The sequence below is a fragment of the Zophobas morio genome, unplaced genomic scaffold, assembly GCF_036711695.1.
Source record: "Zophobas morio isolate AGI-343-1 ecotype UQ-CSIRO unplaced genomic scaffold, CSIRO_AGI_Zmor_V1 ptg000005l, whole genome shotgun sequence".
Taxonomy (NCBI): Eukaryota; Metazoa; Arthropoda; class Insecta; order Coleoptera; family Tenebrionidae; genus Zophobas; species Zophobas morio.
In genome coordinates, this window is record NW_026972110.1 from 11253180 (window position 1) to 11274779 (window position 21600).

Below are 21600 nucleotides of genomic sequence, written 5' to 3' on the forward strand. Positions count from 1 at the left end.
TGATTGAGCCAATTAGGTAATTGATATTGTTAAAAAAATATGATTATGTACAACCAGCTTTTTTATGATAATAGTGAGAAGAGGTTTTATGATTCGATTTTGAATTCCTGAGTTAAACACTCCTTAACGACGAACTAACGATTTAATTTTAATGCAAGTCTCTCAGCGGAGTACTGATAAAGTGAACAAGTTATCTGCGAAAGTAAAATTAATGCACCGTGGCAATTTTCAATTTTTAGTAAAGGAGAAGCGTGGTTTTGTGGTACGATTACAGTACAAGTACTATTGTACATTTTCATTTCAATTTTTAGAATACAATGAGTAATCAATGCAGTAAATAACGAAATCTTTATCGATTATTTGATTTTTGATTAATTTTTTATTAACGATTTATACATACCAGAACAGGAACGTGGAAGATTGATTTTACGTACCATTGTATAATAACAAGACTTACAAGCAAGAAATCCATTTACTTGAATTCTATAGAAGGCGTTTCACGCAAAACTCACCCTTCTCCTTTTATATTATTTTATATTTTATATTGTATATTAATTAGCCCACTTTTAAAACATATTTTATCTAAGAAATATTTAAATGGATTTAAAAACATCGTATGTGGAAAATCGTAAAATACCTAATAACAAATGTACATTTTAAAATAAGTACGGTTCTGAGAACAGAAATAAAAGTTCAGTGACAATTTTAATCGATACAGTCTTATTAGAATCAAAGTCAACAGTAATTAAAATTAATTTAATTTTAGAAAAAAAAGAAACAAAACAACTTTTTTAAAACCCGAGAGGTTCATTAGGTGCACAGAGAGTTTTTAGCGGTTTATAACTCATTTACGTTCATAAAGGTTACTAACTTTAAATTTGTAAAACAAAAACATAGTTTATTTTTCATTGATTCCCATAATATTCCTATCTCAATAATCGGCAATGAAATTACAAGGGCAGATCAAAACTGCATGTAAGTGTGCAATTAATAGAACGCATCGAATTAATGAAGCATCTTATTATGGTAAATGTCTGTTTTAGAACTGGTTTTGTATTTAAATATTTCAAGAAAGGTTCGCCTAGTTTCACAACCGGCCCTCCTTTATGTTTCTTGAGTCGTTCGGCACTTCGAGTCTACCCTCATTTTCTTGAACATTTAATGCATAATTATGTGCGATTTTTGCAAAACAATTACTAAAAGTGGATCAAGTCAGCTACTTTTAATCAATAAACCCTAGAAAGTTTCACTTTATGTGTGGTATTAAGTCAGCCGTTTTAGCTTTCTTAAGAGAGTTTTAAAAATAGTTATCAGACGAATTTGCTTAATTAATTAGTTAATTTTTTAGTTAGTTCTTGGATTGTAGTTTCTCTTGTGTAATGCAATTCTTTATTTGCAATGGGATATGATCTGTGTTCCAGTTATGTTTTTGGACTTTCTCCCAGGTTTTTTTAAAAAATGTATGGATCGATTTATTTGACTAATTTGTATCAAAAACGGCTTATTTAATTTTCTTGACAATCTGGAAATAGAGTCGTTCTTGTCATTAATAAAATTAAGGTGTTTATTGCCACCAAAAAGATGCTAAGTAGCACCAGTTAAAAAAAATGAATAAATATTACTGAACAATCCGGTTTAAGATATGTTGTTTTGGAGGTGAGCAAAGTTCAGTTATAATAAATGAGTTTTTTATGGAACGTTTTTAAAAATTTGACTTTAGTTTTGAAATTTCAAATTTTATAATTGGTATAATAATAGTACCAATATATTAAAAACGTGGTCTTTAGTAACATAAAAAGAACTGTATAGCTTAAATAATAATCTGTGGAACTAGAGAACCGATTACTTTAAAATTTTAACCTTATTCTGAAATGATCATACGTAAATATTAAAAAACAGTAAACAAAATTCGTCCACAAAAAAGTCAAGTCATTATGTTAAACGCTGATTTCAAGAGTTTGTTTGTAAAGCAAGTTATGGCCATCAAATTTATAGTATATTTCAGAAATTCGCTAACAAATTTTTGTAAAAATTTTGTTAATGTTAGAACATAGACTTACAGAATAATTATTAAAATTGATTTATTTATTGCGTTCAGAAAATTTATATACTCATCTGAAAAATGTATTAAATACACCATTTTTAAAAACATACTATAATCCAGGATTATTCAAAAATGGCACACTTAACTAAACTCAGCGGTACATAATTAAGTTCACAAGTCTAAGTAACAATTTTTAAGTTTTTTGTAATATTAAAAAATTTGGAAAACTACGAATAAAAACATGATACTTCCAAAAGTATTTTGAACAATGTAAGTTCGATTAATTTCATGTACACAACACGGGCATGGGACGGTTGCGCGCTGCGGTCAAAAAATATCTGAGTATAATTTTAAAAGGGAAAAGAGTTGAAAATAATTTATTGCTCTTGAATTTTCTGTCAACAGGTTCATCTTATAAAAAAAATCAGTTGGTTCCAGTTGGGGTAAATTAACCGCATCGTGCAACTGACCAACACCCCCAACACTAGTGAATTAAAATATAGTCAAATATCTAAAAATATATAAACTTTGAAAGTCTGTCTTTTACATTTGAACCCAACAATTTTTCAAATTATTTTTTCTTTGGTAAAAAAACAGTCCTTAACAACATGTCATAGAGACAGTGCGCCATTTTTTAATCACCTGTATATTATAATATTAAAATTTTACTTACTTTACGATTGTCTCAGGAAAGGCTTATCTAATTACTTACAAAATATATTTACATATACAGGGTCTCAGGGTGAGTCATCAAGAGTGCAATTTACAATATCTTAATTATTATTAGAGATCGAAAAAAAAATCAAAAATTAAAGTTGTACCGTTCTTTGTAAATAATATATAAATAATTTTATATTTATTATATTAAATTAATGAATATTTATATTAAAGTTTTTCGACTATACAGAGTTTTTTGTTTTTGAGGTATGTCACACAGCATACTTTTTTTTATGTAAGAGCCTACATATTTTTACATATTCCTATTAGATTCTTCCTTCCTATGCTTTATAACCACAGTTTATTTTTGAAATTCTAATGCGACGTTGCCATTCCAGTTTTCGTGATTTTTTAGCAATGCAAGGGTTTATCAAAAATATCGCAATAATGTTATTTTTAAGATCTGTGTTGTAATATTTTATGGTGGCATCAACAGGGGTAGATGGGCACTTTGTTATGGTATCAATTAAATCAAATTTTTATAAACAGAGTATTCACAAAATAATTCCAAAACATTACTATTTTGAAATATCAATGTTTCAGTTTTTTGAAATATACACTAATATATAGTGAACCAAGAGTTATAAGGTTATATGGCCATCATAAAATCATCCCATTGTGTCGAAGTTAAGTTGTTTACAATAGAAAAGGTTTTAGGGTCGTAAATAACGTGTCCACTGCAGCTCGACCGGCTCTTGTGTTTCGTTCAGGGGCGGCTTTCACTAAATATGAAAATCCACCACTCCACTATTTCTTTACTACCTGCAGCCGCTGAGGGTTCCGAAATAACCACTCGCTTTGAAAGCCGGCCCTGTTAAATATGAGCAAGAAATGTTTAGAAGATGATTTATTGCCAACCGGTAAGCTTAGTGCGAACCACACAAAGGGGGTATTTATTTGCGGTCAACTACTTTTATGATGGCCATATAACCTTATAGGTCTTGGTTCACTATATTACTAGGTCTCACACTGTTTTTAATCTAATTTAACTAATTTAATTGTAATCGAATCTATTGGGCGACTGGCTGCTTACATATTTTCTCATGACCTCTAGACTACCAAAAAATGAGTCTCCCGTTTCCGTCTGTCCGCTGTCCGTGACGATTTCTGTCAGACAGATAATCTCCGAAATTACCGGACCAATTTTTGTTAAATTTTATATGTGTATTACGAATATTATGTAGATGGTAAAACAATAACCTAACTGTCTAATCATCCCCACCAATAATGTGATGACGTTACTTCAAAACTTGACACAGTAAATTAAAATAACGTATGGTACTACATGTATAGTTTATGAATCCTTGTAGAGTTCTTACCCGAAACGTCGAGATTTTTGGAAAAAAAACTCAAAATTATATAACACATTTTGCAATTTAATTTTGAATCTGCAAAACCGAATATTTTTTAGGTTTGCTTATACAGGGTGACTCAAAAAAATTAATGACTCCATTAATTCTTTTGGTTAAATCAAGAACTGCAAAACCGTATGCTTTCAAATCTTGCAGATGTGTAAAAATTGTCACATGCATGGTAAATTTTTAATCAAAATATATTTGCTTATACCCCCCCAAAAAAATTGATGAGGCCACCTCAAAATTTTGCCTAATAAATCCTATCCACACTTTGCAAAATATGATGAATTTGTACTTGTAATTTATCACTGCATTCATAATTTTTAAATTTGCTTATACAGGGTGACTCAAAAAAATTTATGAATGAGTCGATTTATTTTATTGAATAAATCAGGAAATTCAAAACCGAATTCTTTGAAATCTTGCAAACGTTTTAAGGTTATCGTAATCATGATAAATCCTCAATCAATATGTATTTATTTACCCCTCCTAAAAAATTCATGACGTCATCTCAAAATTTATTTATTGTGCAAAATATTATCACTCTATACTTGTCTTGTGATTTATCATTATAATATTTCTTTTTAGATTTGCGTAGTAGGTGGTTCAAAAAATTAATGAATGAATCAATTTGCTTTATTGGTCAAATCAAGAAGGCTCACTCCATTTTCCCGAAAATTTGGAAATGCAATACTTTTATTATTGATATTTTGCACTGCATTAATCCTAATTGATATACGTGTCCTTACAAAAATATTTATGACGTCATCACAAAATTTTGGAAAGTACAAACTAATTTGAAACATACGCATAGGACGCTTCTTTACATTTACTTTAGCATTACATATTTACTGAACTGAAATATCGATATTTGAAAATTTTAAAATTTTTTTATAAACACTCCGTATATTAATATTAAATTTTATTCAGAGCACAACAAAGTGCCCACGTTTATTTATCTCTCCATAAAATAATGTAATACAGATTGTAAAAATAACCCTATTGCGACCCTTCCAGAGAAAAATAGAATGACGTGGCAACGTTGCATCGGAGTTTCAAAAACAAATTGTCGTTATAAAGCCTAAGAAAAGGTCAATCAATGTGAAAATATATGCGGCATTCGTTAAAAAAAAAAGTTTTGTATTAAGCTTTAGGAGCAAAACTTTCTGTAAAGTTCGCTATAACTGCAGTCTGTAACTTTTTTTCTGTTTAATAATTAACGAGATATCGAATCACCTTGTATATTTATCCTAACCAAAAAGGTCTGTGCAAATAACTCAGTATATATTTTTAATACAATGATTCAGCTATTAAAAATCATTATACTTGCTTATACTAATAATAATAATAAAGTAAAACAGTTTGTTATCTGTTCAAACATTTTTGTCAAATTTTTTCTATATTTTAAAGGAACGATTTTTGCATTATACTTTATCTACTGAAAGAGTTTATTGTCTAAACATCGATAATACGTGCATCAATATTTAAACGTTTTACCTTGATGGTACAATACCATATTATTCAGAACTGCTTTGTTCTTACTGTGTGAGTTTTTTATTACACTATAACTAGTTTATTTTGCCAAGTTATTCACCATAGCTTTGTTTTCAACAATATATACATATTTACTATTATTAGATACTTATTTCCAGTTTATAAAGTAAATTATACGATTTTTGGCCACTTAAATCAGTAACTACTGTGATAATAAAAAACCGAGTAGTTTAAACCAAATATATTCATGAATTTACGCTTACAAAAGCTTTCTATTATGATTCGTTGGATTGTTAGTCCGCTAAAATTAAAGTGGCCAAACTTCGTGTACTTTACCAATTCAAACGCACTTTTGACATACACCTAAAATATTCTGAACTGTTGTTGCTGATGTTCCCAATGTGATAATGGCCATTTTTGCGGTACTGTTAAGTCAAAATGACGTCGCGCTGATATGACCAAAACGAACGCAGTATACGAATTGGAATGTGTTTGCAGAGCGGGTACCTTGGCGGTCTGCGGTCGAGCTTGGGAGGGTGGACGCAGAAAGTCAAGTCTTGGTACTGGGGCAGACCTCTTGTAAGTTTTAGGCCCTTCAGAGCACTCCAGCATGCGGCCTTATAGATTGGGCACACGTATATTACATAGTCTTGTTGCCGACACAGTCAGAATTCCAAAATTAGAAAATGATGCTTGATGGTCTCTCAAAACAAAGAATCTTGTAATGAAAGACTAATCTGCAGGTGGTCAGTACAATGCTTTCTCTCACTATAGCACCACTGTGTATAGTTTCCAGCACAAGCTTTTAGACTCTTCTTAACCTCTTGCTTGAAATTTTTCACAGTATGAATGAAATTGGTACTAAGACGAGTACTGTGAGCATCATTACCAGAAATCGACTGTGTGCCACATGACAAATTCACGATTTATCGGCTTTAACAAACTTAGGTCTTTAGCGACGCTTTTCAGGACTGTCCTTCGTTTTCGTTTGCAAATTTGCGTAGGCTTAAATTTCTACGGGTTCATTACAGGGAGTGGGTTCAGTTTATGAATCGTTTCTTGCTGACAACAATGATATCACAAGTCTTTTGTTCAAGCTGAGACATACTTTATTATGCACCTAAATTCGACCGAGACGACTGATTTACTACTTCATCAAAAACGCCAACAACCTAAGGTTTTTTTGTTTTTATTTTTAAGCCTATAAATCGTGATGTTAATAGAAACACGAAAACCCGATTGGCATATTTAGCATTTTCTTTTTATTTTTTTTAACATCTAAGTGTTGTAGTTTTGTGATTTGTCCAATCACTTTCATTGAAACACAGAAACAAAATTACACTAGAAATTGATCAAGAACTAAATTTGTGGCCTTCCTTGCTTGCAAAGGTCCGTCACGAGGTATCAAGAAATAACTTTCATCGTCCACACAGCATGGGGCATGTTAACTTACATATAGATTTAGTGCACACTTTGTGAAGAAAATAAAGTACGTCAAGGGGTTGTAATGGAAAATATAAATCTGTTTGACGAACAACCTCAACCCTTTGATGTATTTTTGTGTTCTCCTCTGACTGGATATGATGTAGTTAAATGTGTATGGTTTGTACTTTAATGGTGGACGGCATTTTAGAGCCATTGATTGAAAGTTTCTAGTGCTTTTTATTAGATGTTTCCTGTAGAAATAAATGGCGAAAAAAGTAAGTGATTTCTACGATTCCAACTTTTTTCGAATTATTCAATCTATTGCGGTTTTTAGTGAGCAAACCTTGCTCGTTTCTCGTTGTTTATGGTTAATGAAAGTTAATTGAAACGAGATTTACATAATTAAAACAAATTGATATCGTACAGATGCAAAAGAAATGTTACGACGTGGAAAAATACTTGTTTATTAACCTACCGAGCGTAGTCAAGCTGTTTCATTTATTTATGGTTAAATAATAATAGGATGAGAGTTGGTTTATGTTCTTACTTCAGATGTAGGAACGAATTTAATTAATGTGTTTGTATGCTTCGTTATTACTTACTATATTTTACAACAAACTGTGTTTATGTTTAGTCAGTAAATGAAATCATTATTATACGGACGTTAATGATCTTTGTCGTATATCAGTTAAGCCAGTCTATAAAGATGAACTCTGAAAAGTTATTTAAAGTGGAGATTTAGATGCGGTTTTTGTGCTAGCTTTCCACAAACAAAGAAAAGATTACAATGAACAAAAGGGAGACCACACAATAAGATAGATCTAATTTAATTATAATGCACAAATGTCGTATTATTAAATTTAAGTAGATGTCACCTCTGAAATAATAAAAAATACAAAGTCAGGTTAATACAAGGATAATTGACTTTTATTTATGGCTTTCGACTTAACTTAAAGTTACTATTATTTTTAAATGAATCCCACAGTATATTCACAATACAGCTTTTAGTTTAGTTTAGTAAATTAGAATTAGAAACCTTCTCTTATAGTTTACTAATGTGCATGTCACCTTACGATAGTGGATGAGGTGTAGGTTCCAGACTATGTACATATATGTTAAATTTTGTCCAATCTTTTAAAATCTTTTTTGTCTACTTGTATTTTTACATTTCTGAAAAGAAAACAATCTTTTGAATTTTTTTGGTGCATTTATGTCAGATGTATATAAATACTTCAAAAACAGTGCCAACTTATAGACTTAGAACTGACGGTGCTGTAACGTAGAGAGTTAAAGTAACTGTAAAAGTAAAAGTTTATAAAATAATCTTCTGTTCTATCATATCTACAACTAAAATAAAATTTATGACAATGTAAGATACAAAACCAACTAAAGATTTAGTTGCGAATAGTGAACAGTCAGTGTTTTTATGAGAGTTTTTTTTTAATATACAGGGTGATCAAAAATGCCGGATAAGCTCGATGGTACGTTATTAACAAGGCTCTGAAGAACTCAAAAATAACGGTTTAAAAAAATCCCTGTACCAACTTTGAAGTTTGATATTTGCAAAAATTTGGTTCAGGCAATATTTTTAACCATTTTTTTCGAATTCTTCAGAGACTTCTTAACAATGTACCATTGAGCTTCTCCGTCATTTTTGAATCACCTGATGTAAGTGTAAAAGCACTCCGAAACTAGATACCATATGAGTTGTGTTAAATTATCTCGCTCCAAAAAATTACGTCTATCAATCTGGGTTAAGTCATTTTTAGAATTTCTTGTTTTAATTCTCGCGTTGTTTTGCTCGATACTCATCACTTCTACTACCACCATATTTGCGAAATTTGTACCATTCTGTTTGTTTCATTTGTACCTTACAAAATTTTATAATTGAATCTCGTTATCTAGTTATGATGGGATGGAAAATGTATGCCTTGAGTATGTTCTCTTTAGTACCTATTTTGCAATTATTTAATTTAAATTTAAATATAAAATTATATATCTTCAGCACTGGAGTCGTCACCTACTTCAATTTCAATAGTAGTTAAAGTTCGGCTAAAGATATAAGTGAAGTAAACATTTTACGGCGGATCCCTCATAAAATTCTATAAATATATACAGACAATGGCCCGTTACACAGACTGTTAGGTAGGTTATGTTCCGTATTGAAATAATTTTTATTTGTTACTTTTACAATAGGAGAAGGTCTTGGCCACGCAAGCGGATTTATTGCATCCACTATGACGAACTATATCTTTAGCCGAATTATACTGGTGTAATGTGGTGGTGAAATCGGATAACGAGACAAGTTCAACTCTCTACTGTCATGAATTACTAATTGTGCGTGCAGGGGTTGAATACTATAATGGCGAAAAAAAAATTCATAAAATTTTATGAGAAGAAACGGAAAACATATTTGTATCTGTTTTTATTTTATTATTACTATTTCTTTTAAAATGTTTAACATTGTTATTGCAATTAGAATGTCGTATTTGACACTTATTTCAGTTTCCTTTGTTGTTTGAATTCATGACGTTTTCAGTGATGATGAAAAAGACTGTACGTGTATACTGGGACACACAGAGTGTCCCAAATAAAAGTCCGTGACCTTATAACTTGAGAATGGATACAAATATTGAAATTTTGTTAACGCCATTGTTTTTAACTTGAAGGGAGAATTTAAATTGATATTGTTCTGATACATCATTAAATTGCGATTATAATGAAATGAAAGACATAAATGTTGTATAAGTTTTAACTGTAAATAATATAGATTATATAAATCAAGAAGTACATCTAGTTGCCATACGTCGTCATGGAAACAAGTGTGTAAACACACTCTTGCTGCTAGTAACTGTTACGTATTACCATCAGTATTTTTTATTGTCTATCGAAAATGGTTATCTTTTTTTAATTTTGAAAAACATTTATTATGAAAATTGATCAGCTCGCACCAGAGATTTAACGCCCTTAGGTTTATTTTTGTGGTGATACACAAAAAATTTGACGCAATTGCGACCCTTGCTTAATTTAGAAATGTTTGTGCCTTTTTAACACGTGACACTTTATTAACCGCGACTATTTACGAACTAATTTTTGTGTTCAGTGCGAAGAATGATATTCCAACATAATGGGTGTTCAATTGAAAAAATCGTCAAGTTGGTCTTACTTGTTTGGTGTGAGAAAACGTAACGAAAAACGCATGTTGGATTAAATAAAACTGTTTTTAAAACTAATTGTAAAATAAAGTAGTGGTACTTTGTTTCATTCAATTTCAATTTTTTAAAAATTTATAAAGTTTATTTTTTACCTAAGTTTTATAACTTAAGCCAAACCAGTTTTGTAAATCAAACAAGCTACTGTAAACTGCAACAAACAAATTTTCAAGGAGCGAGTTGACCAGCGGTTGAATAACAATATTCTTTTAAATACGACCCTGTTGATACACTACCGTTCACGGCGTGTATTAATTTGTATGGGCTCGCACTGCAAAGATTATTACTGTCCCTTATTGTCATAACGGTCTGACTTAAGTCATAAAAGTTATACTAAGTCAATGTCAACTGGGCTTACTATGGAGCGTACATACTAAGCTATTAAGCTTCAAGCTAAAAACAGTGGCGTTTACAAAATGTCAATATTTCTATCCATTTTCAAGATATAAGTCCATGTAGTTTCGTGGAGTCTTATCTGGGACACCTGTATTTCGTTGTGTTTAATTTTAGTTCTACAAAAATTATTGATCAAATGATTTCTCTTTTCATTTATTTGACATTCACCATCACTGGCTTGGTTGGTTGAGGGTTCTAACGTACCATCAGCCAACCGTTCTTGATTAAAATAATTTTAGAAGGTCATAATTATCCCTGTGCAAACATTCCAAAGATATGGTGCATCACTTATAGAATCATTGTCAATTTTTGCAAATATAGATAGCAGCGAATGAACCACAAGTAATAAATGGTTGATAATTCGAGACTGTAGTTTTTGGTACCATGGATCCATTACGTTTTGAATTTATTACGTATTCAGTATACAGGATTATGACAAAGTAATGCACAACATTCATAAAAAGCGCAGCATTTGTTTAAAAAATGTCAAGCCTTTCATTTTACTCTCCATCTTTTGGCATATGTCAAATTTATAAAAGTTATTACGTCAACAATGATTTTTTTAAACAGGAAGGTATAATTTTGATTGCATTGAAAATTAATAACAAACAAAATAAACTTGATTTTAATGATAAATATTAAATAAAAGATCACTACGTTGGAGTAAAAATTTATGGTATATAAATTGTTCACATTGTTCAGCATTCACTCTCTGACACAAACCCAGACGATGGTGGACCTAACTGACGGAATTTTCAATACTCTGGGGACTTATACGAGTCATTTCATGACGAATTCGTGCTTTCAAGTCGTCTAAATTATCCGGTCTGTTCATTTAAACACCACTTTATAAATGTCCTCATAAAAAAAAAACAAGGGGTGTCAGATCCGGAGACCTAGATGGTTAATCTATTGGTCCACGTTTTCCAATATACCTTCCATCAAATTGGCTATCCAAAAAAAACCCTTACATTTCCGCCATAATGTGATGGTGCCCCATCCTGTTGAAAGTAAATCCTGCGATCTAAATTTTATGGGTTATCTGTATCAGGAAAGCAATTAGATCCGGAAGCACTGCGGTTCTAAGATGATCTAAACAAAGATCTGCTCTTAAATTTTCGTAAAAAAAGGTAGGGGAAAATGAATCTTCTATTTATGATTCCCACCCAAACAATTTTTGGGGACGTTGGGTGTGTGCCACTTGAACCCATATGTACATAGAAATTGTTTTTGGCAAATGTCAAAAGATGGAAAATAAAATGAAAGTTTTGACATATTTTGTGCATTACTTTATCATAATCCTGTATATGTGATAATTATAAAAAAAACGCCGAAAAATACAGAACCTATACATTCAATAATCCCTATATTGTTGAACATATAGCTGTTGTATTTAAGCTTAAATAAGTAGATAAAGCAAAATTTAAATTTACTAACATTTCTAGTGTTACTTTTTTAACATAATTCCAAACTACTGAAAATATGTGAAACATACAGATTATTAATTTCTATGAATTGGGTAACTGTTTGTGACTGACCTCGTATTTCTTATTATTTCCGAGATTGTAAAAATGTACTATAAAAATATCATCAGCACTACCTTTATATACCAGGGGGGCGAGCAGTCCACTACTGGCAATTGGTAACGGAAACTACACTTACTTTTGAAAATAAATCTGTTTACAAATTTTCGTAAAATATTAATTATTATTGACTCTAAAATTCAAATGAATGAATTTCTTCGTGTTTTTGAATTTCACGTCAGCCAAAACCAAGAGAAAGTAAATGGTTCATCAGATTTAATTTTAACTTTTGTCATTAATTAAAATGTCATCACCTTTTCAGTATGCACTAATCATAGATACAATGAGATGGATTCATGTTAGACAAGACTTGTTTCTGTACGCAACTGTATCGTCAGTTGTTGCATGAACTTGTGCCTCCTTACCTGAGATAAAATAATTTTCTCATAAAGTCTTGCTTTAACAATCAAAGCGTGAATAAAATGCACAATTATAAAAAGAAAACTCATTTGTTTACTTATCTGAAGATCATCATAACATCTACACAGCATTCGTCGGATATTAATTGGCGTCACTTTCACATCACCATTTTGATTCCCATTGAGGTCACGCCAAACAAAAAAAGAAGTGTGTAGCTTTTTATATTTTTATTAGTCCGCTGTGACAGTAAATTGTATTAATTCTTATTCATTGTCAATGTTGGATCCGAGTTTCTCCCATCACTTGCGTAAAAGTGGATTCTCCACTCACCAATTCCTGTTACCTGAAACTTGATATCGTGTAAACATGTCACCTTGGTCTCGAAGATGCCTGTTATCTTACTTTCTTAATCATAACAAAAACAAATGACGAATTTTCGTTGCAGACAGAACTCTCTAACAAATGTAATTGTCTTTTAGGAACTAGCTCACAAGTTATCAAGAAGCTTTGATATGAAGGACGAACAAGCGTTACTAGAGGGAGAGGGTGGCATGCGACGTCATCAATCCATGCAGAGGTTGGCAAGGGATGGCATTTCGGAGGGACAACGCGAGGTTCCTAGAGTAACTCAAGACGAAGAAGGCAACTTGCGAGTCACGGTGAAAAAGACTAAGCCCATCTTAGGAATAGCCATCGAAGGAGGCGCCAACACAAAACATCCACTACCGAGAATCATCAACATAAATGTAAGTGCATCGCACTTCCTGCCTGTATTTTAAGTTTAATCCCCATATATTGCAATTATGACAGAACTCTAATGCGTTTAGTTCGAGCAGTTATCGCGTATGCACGGCAAGTTAATTGCTATAAATAACAGAATTTCTGTAGTTAAAGTGAGGATCGTGACAGTTGTTAGTAGACTTTATTGGTGAGAAATCACTGACAGGGTATTATAAGTCGTACAGTGTTACACGCTTGAAGTACCAACCTACCTACTGCTTATTACGGCGATGGGTATTATTTTTATCTTTACATTTTTGTGTTCAGATGAAACATGTAAGCATGCCGCCAGTCAGAGAATCTATGCCCTCTAAGCTTAGTGAGTTTTTCTTTCGAAAAAAAGAACAAACAACATCGTACAAAGTAGCCAAGCTGTGTTAATTAATAATTAATTGACTGTCTGAAATGTTGCAGTTTTAAAAGCTTTTATGTATCTGGTCGGAGGATTATCGATTTTACATCATTTTTAGATTTTGGGCTACTGTAGGTTCCATATAAACTTTACTATGAAATTTTAAAGTCGATTGTCATAATTTGACTTTAAAATGTTGTTAATTAAGTATGTTTTAATTGATATAAGCAATGTGATCTGCTGTCTTATCTGTAATTTAATAATCCTTTCTCTACTTCTCATTTTACTTACACTGGTTGAATAACTTTGAGTTGTTAAATTTTAGAGTTTATTCAAAAAACGAAAAAATTAAAACTAACATTAGTTACAAATACTGTAGGTACTAATCCGACACAAATCCATACTGGATGGAGCAAATCGACACACAGCGCCAGAAAAACTGATGTTTGGTGAGGTATTATTGGTTACCATGTAATTGGTCCTTTTTTTATTAATGGAAATTTAAATTCTGAGGGGGGTTGTTGCGGGAACGTATAGTGCCTAGACTTAGAGAATTGTTTCCCAGTTATCAAAATACGGAGTTGCCAGCAGAAACTATTTGGTTTCAACAAAACTGTACCCCACCCCATTTTGAATCTCAAGTGCGACAAAAACTGTTACATGAAACTTTTTCTGACAGATGGATAGGCCGAAGGGGTACTAGTGAGTGGCCTGACAGGTCACCGGATTTGACACCGCTTGACTTTTTTTTGTGGGTCTATTTGAAGAATCGCGTTCATATCAATAGACCTATTCACATTGAAGAGTTACGGGAATCCATACGTAGCGAAATTGTTAGCATTCCTCCAGAAACTCTCATTAACTCACTACAAAATTTTATTCAGTGTCTTTTTTAGTGCCACAAAAACGAGCATTTCAGTCTCTATAAAACTGTGTTATATTGTACAGTACATATCATAACTAATATTGATCTTTAAGAAAAAATTTGAAAAAATTAAGTACAAAAAACTTTCAAGTTAATAATGTTACGGTCTCTTCATAAAACAAAGTTTTCTTTTATCACGTGGCAATATTGCGTTTCTCACAAATTATTAGTCAAATTTGCCGTAAAAATACACCTCTCTAAATTAAAACTTTCTTTTTATTGCTGCTGTAGTAACAAATGATAGATAAATTTTGCCCTTCGTACCGGTGTGTTTTTTGTTTATACTTTGTCAGGTGCAGTTGTATCTCATAAAGTTTTATGAACTTCGTTCAGTAATGGAGACCAGTTTTGTGTTTAACCACCGGACCCACAATTGATGATTTATGGCAGTACAGAGTTGGACTTGTCCCGTTACCCCGTTTCACTACTATACGACACCATTGAACATTGAAACTGAATTGGGTGAAGATCCAGGGAGGAAGATGACGTATAATTTTAAAATGTAATTCAAATTAAATATTTGCAATTTTTGTGGTAGTTTGGTTTCTTTTGTGTTGTCATTTCTCAACATGGAAATGTTTCGTTAGTTGCATCCGACCCTGGATACGGTATATACCTACTAGACAGTATATACTCAACTCATAAATTTTGTCGGTTATAGTTCAGCTAAAGATATAGTGCATCTAGGACTTTGACTTCATAAGCACTTACAGGAGATGCCTCATAAAATTCAGTAAATACAAGAATAGTACGTGATGTAGACAGTTAGGTAGGGCACGTGTCGTATTGAAAGAATTTTTAATCCTGAATGTAAGCTAGTAATTAATCGAGTCCTTCGAAAAAAGTGGTCTCCGGTTTCCGTCTGTCTGTCTGTCTGTCTGTCTGCCTATCTATCTGTATCAACTTTTATTAGACATATAATCTTCGAAACTATCGGACCGATTGTTCTCAAATTTTGGATGTCCCCACCACCAGTGGGATGACATCATCTACAAAATTTACAAAAGTAATTCTTATTTCAATTTTATAAAATAAGATATTTCTACACTTGTGGTGTATGAATCTGTGTTAAGTTTTCATTCTAGATATCCAGATTTGATCGTTTATCCCCTCCCAAAAAATTAATGACGTCATCTCTAAATTTTGTTTTAAATCTTCTCTGAAATATGAAAATATTTTATGATATGTAATGTACTTATGATTTATACACACTAGTTTTTAGAATTACTTATAGAGGGTGCCTCAAGAATATTAATGAATGAGGCGATCTATTGTACTGATTAAATCAAGGACGACTCATCCATTTTCCCGAAAATTTGGGAATACAATTATATTATGATTAGTATTACACTGCACCTATAAGTGACATTAGTGTATTTGCAAAAATGTTGATGACGTCATCACAAAATTTTATCATTGAAAATCTCACTTGGAACAAACGCGTAGCACGTTTCTTTATCGTTATTTTAACTAATAAGTGTTATCATAAAAAAATAAATCTGGATATATTGTACTGTGCTTCAGGAGCGATGGAAGTTCTGTCTAAATCACCTTAAACCAATTTTTACTTTCAGAACGTAAGCTAAGTAATCAAGTCCTTCAGACGAATGGCCACTTTTATGTTTTCTCGACGTTTCATGACCCCTACAGTACGAAAAAATTAGTCTCCCGTTTCTATCTATCTGTTTATTATATTTATCTATCTGACTAACTGACTGCCTGGCTGTCTGTCTATCTGTCTGTCTGTCTGTTTGTCTGTTTGTCTCTCTGGTATCTGTATCCATTTTTATTACACACGTAATCTCCGAAACTGCTGGACCGATTGTTGTCAAATTTTGTATGTATATTAAAAAAAGCATGTAGACGGTTCAATTGCTAACCAAAATTTGGCTAATCATCCCCACCAACAATTTGTTTCATTATGAAAAACATTTATGATGAAAACTGGATCGGAAATAGCGACCCTACTCTGTTTATCTATCTATCGAAACCGAAATAACAAATAAAATAAACGTCAAAAAAACGAAATGATATTTGTAATTAGATTTAAATTTTACTATGAAATGTACAATTATTATCCACATTAATCGTCACATCGGATGTATGCCGCGTGTGTTAGCAATCCTGGATTTTTAGTTCAAATTGGTATCATGATGTTTTCTATAATTTCCGGTTGTCAGCTGTGAATATTGACAGATTTTTGACAGTTTTAATTTGCAAAACCCAACCTAAATTTATCACATGTCACGATTGACATATCTGTAACACAATTACTCCATTATGCCAACATAAACGCTAGAAAAGTTAACAATTTTGTTCAAAAAGTACTGCCAACAGACTCAGTCATTCCTGATCACTAGGTAGTATATACAGAAAAGTAACTAAAGCCACCGCGATGTGAATTAGTTCCAGCGCGAATTTTGAATTTTATGTTTTTGCGGTAAATTTAAAATTGTCCGAAATCACCATGAAAACACTTATTTTACTGTTGCAACCACGATAATCATGACTTCTAACTTGAAATTAAATAATTAAAACTAATCAAAGATTAAAAAACTGTCCCTTAATTTTGTTGCTATAAACTGGTCCAATTTATCTTAAAAAAAACAAAAAACCATGAATTGTTAATTATCATTCCTGTTAAAATCAAAATCACTATCACCAGAGTCAGTACCAATCACGACAAAATTACCCAAATTTTAAAAAATCCGTTTTTTATGGAAAAATGTGTGGAGTAAAAAAATTGTACGTTTCATAAGACATTTTAGAGTACGAATTCCAAAATTAGAAAACGAGTCGTCAGACGTCTTATGAAACTTGTTTTTTAATATTACTTTTTAAAATTATGCACTTTTTAAATCGGTTTTTTAATTAACATATATCCATATCCGCATATCTGCAATTACAGTAGAAGTAGATTATTGAATTACAAGTTAAGCAGCATGACACTTGCATATTTCCCATTACATATATTTATATTTTCTTTAATTGAATTTTACCTTTCTTTCTAGATATTTTTCCACTAACAAGTAAATTTAAGTTAACACTGATTAAATACTATCTGTGCGGCTATGTATTTACCAATCAAGCCTGGAAAATGATAAACTGGATACTCTGGGGGGCTGACGTTGCTAGTAAAATATCGTATACACGGTCTATATGATTTTGATTTATTATTTGCACAGCTCAACTGGACAAACCCACCATTGTGTAACTACGCCTTAACTCATAATACTTAGTTGCGAACACCATAAATTTTGGCAAATTATGGTGTACTTACAGCGCTATACAGAGCAAAGGAATACATACAACTGATAATGAGGACCACATAACATTACACTGGAAAATTATTTTCTATATATCTTTTTTACTATTTTATTGATTATTTTACTAACATAAAAGCTTTTCCCCCTTGTAAATGTAGACTTCCTTTTACATTTAATTTAGATAATATGATCTTGGTTCCACCATCAAACCGATAATATCAACAGATAAAAAAAAATTATGACAGTATTTAAAGTAATTGTTAGCCATTTATATTAATATACATATGTTTCAGTGGTCTAGAGAAAGCATAGCATTGAAAATGAAGTCGATATATCGGAAATGAAGACAGGGATAAAAAATGTGTGAAAGTGCTCTGACTTGGTTTACTAAGAATGTAAAAAACGCATTCGTGTTTTACATAAAACTTTGCATATGTACTTAAAAGGATGCGGCAATTCATAGCTTCAGTTTTTTGCTAGATTTGTTAATTGTTAATAGCGACAGAAGCACAGAATCTAAAATTGTTAAAATAATCAATTACAATTCCCCTAAATGTCATATCAAATTTACGACCTTAAAAATTTGGCGTCAACCTCTAGTGATTGCTAAAATTATATATTATATACAAGTTATACAAGAGCTAAAATGACATCCTACATCCAAAAAAGCATTGTGCAATATTTTAACACTAAAATTTATTTCCTAAAATTTAGGGTTTAAAACAATGCCAGGGTCATCATTTTGCGCCGTACCTTTTACATCTGAATGAAATACCATAAAAATTTTACACACTACTTACTTAAACTAATAATTTAATATGCAAATAAACAACACTAAGCTTTCTAGGTGGTCGTTTGAAAGAGACATACATCATCCATACATTACACCTACCACCTTCATCTTCTTTACAATGATTTAATTGTTGAATGTGTGTAGGAAAACGGTGCGGCGTACAGTGCGGGAGGTTTAGAAGTTGGCCAACTCATCCTCCAAGTGGACGGTACTCGGGTCGAAGGTCTGCAGCACCAAGATGTGGCTCGTCTCATAGCCGAATCTTTCGCAAGAAGAGATCGCGAAGACATAGAGTTCCTGGTTGTCGAGGCAAAGAAGAGCAACATGGAGCCGAAACCTACGGCTCTTATCTTCTTGGAAGCTTAACATTTGCTTAGCCTCCCCGCTAGCGACCCCCCAGGTCCCAGCCACGTCACCGACTGAACTCTACACTACTACATATCACATGTATCATGAAGCGAGATTCCTTTGTTAGAGCACGATTATCGCCTAGACAATGAAATCTCGCTTGTAGAAGTAGTAGGTGGAGGGCTGTTCCCATTTATGAGGTTTATGAATAGGAAGATTTAAATGTATCCCTTGGGCACGTGGGTGCTCATTATTAAAGACTGACTTCTTTTTCTTTGCATTCACTCACAGTTTTCTTTGGGGTTAAACGAGATTCCAAATGTTTTTTTTTTATCGACGGTGGGGATAAATGGGTGCAGTTCTTCGTAGGATCAATATAATATGCATTCAAACCATTGTATTAAAGAACATCTCAAACTCATTAATTGTTACTTGTTGTGTACAGCTTTAGTAATACGCTTTTGTTGTGAGCAAATGGTTGTGCATATTATAGAATCACATGTCAAATAATGTAACTATTTGATATTGTGACTTCGGTGACACCAAATGCAATTTCTAGAGGGAGAGGCACTCGAATATCACGAGAACAAAATCAACTGCAAATGTATATACACAAACTATATTTTACAATATACTTATTTATTTTGTAAAAATCCAGTATTACATAAAATAAGTAATACATAAACAACTAAAAAAAAGGAAGATGTCTAGCTAAATTAATAGCTGTGCCAAAATACTACACGTTACAAAAATAAGCAAGCCTTAGTAAATAACTGATCAGAGCTACATAAATGTTTGCTTCATTTATGTACCGTTGTTATCTAAGGTTAGAACATTTGTTTACATTAACTAGTACATGTAAAAGCAGCATAGTTCTCAAAATGTTCGTCCTCGAAGTTCCAAAAAGTACTGATAATAAAGCACTTTCGTTGTTTCAAGGTATTTATTTTACGGTGGTTATAGGACACGGTTTGAAAGATTTTGGGATTCATGATAAAAGCCTCCGTAAAACAACTCAAACAAGTCAAAAGTTCACGAAAGAAACCATTCAATGTCTGCCTTCACTGCATTTTGCAAGCACTGTTGATTTTTGAGCGCTAATGTAAATAATGTTATTTATTTTAGACTTAAGTGCGGGATCTACTTTAAGCAGAAGATGGATATAGAGTAGAAATAGAGCTTAAATGCTGCGACCTCAGAAAGTATATTACAGTGTACTAAATTCATTTAGTCTTTATACAGATTGCAAAATTAAAACTTAGCAATAATAACACACAACCGAAAATCATATCTGAAAACATTCTAAAACAAACTGTAAATGTTAAATCGCAACATGCAAAAAGTAATGTTAACTACCAATCTGTACAAAAACTTCAAAATTTAGCTGTTATTGTTGCGTACCTACGTCGGCTAAAATCTATATGTAAATAGTATTAAATTATAGGTGCTATGAAAATTCAGTTATTTCATAAACATTTGTAAATTTTATTACTCTATTGACTAAGTTATGTATTTACTAATGTTAATAATTGTTGTTAAATAACGTGCGATTTTAATAATTATTATAACGAATCAGGGAATAATGTTATATTTATCTTGATTATACGTTGATATATTGTTGTTTGTGTTGAAAATATTATGACAATTTATGACTATGAATTAGTGAAATTTATTATATTTATGTTGAACACCACAGTTCCTTTCTTTTCAAAAACGAATTGAGGCGAGAAAATGGATATAGACTGTTGTGTTTTACATAACTAGCTGAAACTAATAATTTTAATAAGATCTTATTTGGTTGTTTTTGTTAAGTTGCTAACAATGATGACCAATCAGAATGATATCCATTGTAGTGTGCCAATTTCAAACAATAAGTGAACACAATAGATTTAATTAAGTGGACACTTATCAATCTCTTTTGAAATACAGGATTTTTCCAACTTTTTTATTTTTATATTAGCAAAACTACCGTAAATGCAACGCATCGATGGATGTAAGACTTGACAAACCACGGCAAATTCAGTTTGTCTCTCTTTCTGTTCAGGTACCCAAGTTTTGCTTCTATGTAGTACATTTTGTATGATAGAATTCACAAGTTTTTATTCGATTTTCCCATTTGTAGTTAAAATTATTATTATAATTAGCAACAGAAAATTTTATTCTTCTGTCACTACCAACCTATTTGATATTAAAACGACACGAATTAAAGAAATTCTTATTGTAATAAGTATTTATCTGAAATAAATTTTATCTGATAATTATGCACACATGGGAAAATTTTACTAATAATAACCATTTAACCAAACTGTAAATAATTCAAAAAAGTTGCTGATAATATTGTAAATCCGTTGTTTTACTCTTAGATTTCGATTGTTGTTAATTTATTTTGTTTAAATAAAATCGTTTTATTTATAAATACGTAAAATTAAGTAAATGCCACAATCACATTAATTAAAATTGTTTTACACTATTCATACGCAATTTTAATAAAGAATGAAAATAATGACTTACGTTTTTTCACAAAAGTTCCCCACAGTTTTAGGACTATAC

General features: G+C 31.7%; 1 protein-coding gene across 4 annotated transcripts in view; it reads left to right on the plus strand.

The window, feature by feature from the left end:
* Dysc (dyschronic) overlaps positions 1-21313 on the plus strand; it is a 221896-nt gene extending 200583 nt beyond the window's left edge. For 3 of the 4 annotated variants that reach the window (XM_064047100.1, XM_064047103.1, XM_064047101.1), the window contains 3 exons: positions 6109-6189; positions 13066-13332; positions 18847-21313. In XM_064047100.1, the coding sequence (XP_063903170.1) occupies positions 6109-6189; positions 13066-13332; positions 18847-19068 (570 nt within the window). In that variant the 3' untranslated portion in view covers positions 19069-21313. The remainder of the gene's footprint in view (positions 1-6108; positions 6190-13065; positions 13333-18846) is intronic. The other variant, XM_064047102.1, reaches the window with a different exon arrangement.
* Positions 21314-21600: the final 287 nt, after the last annotated feature.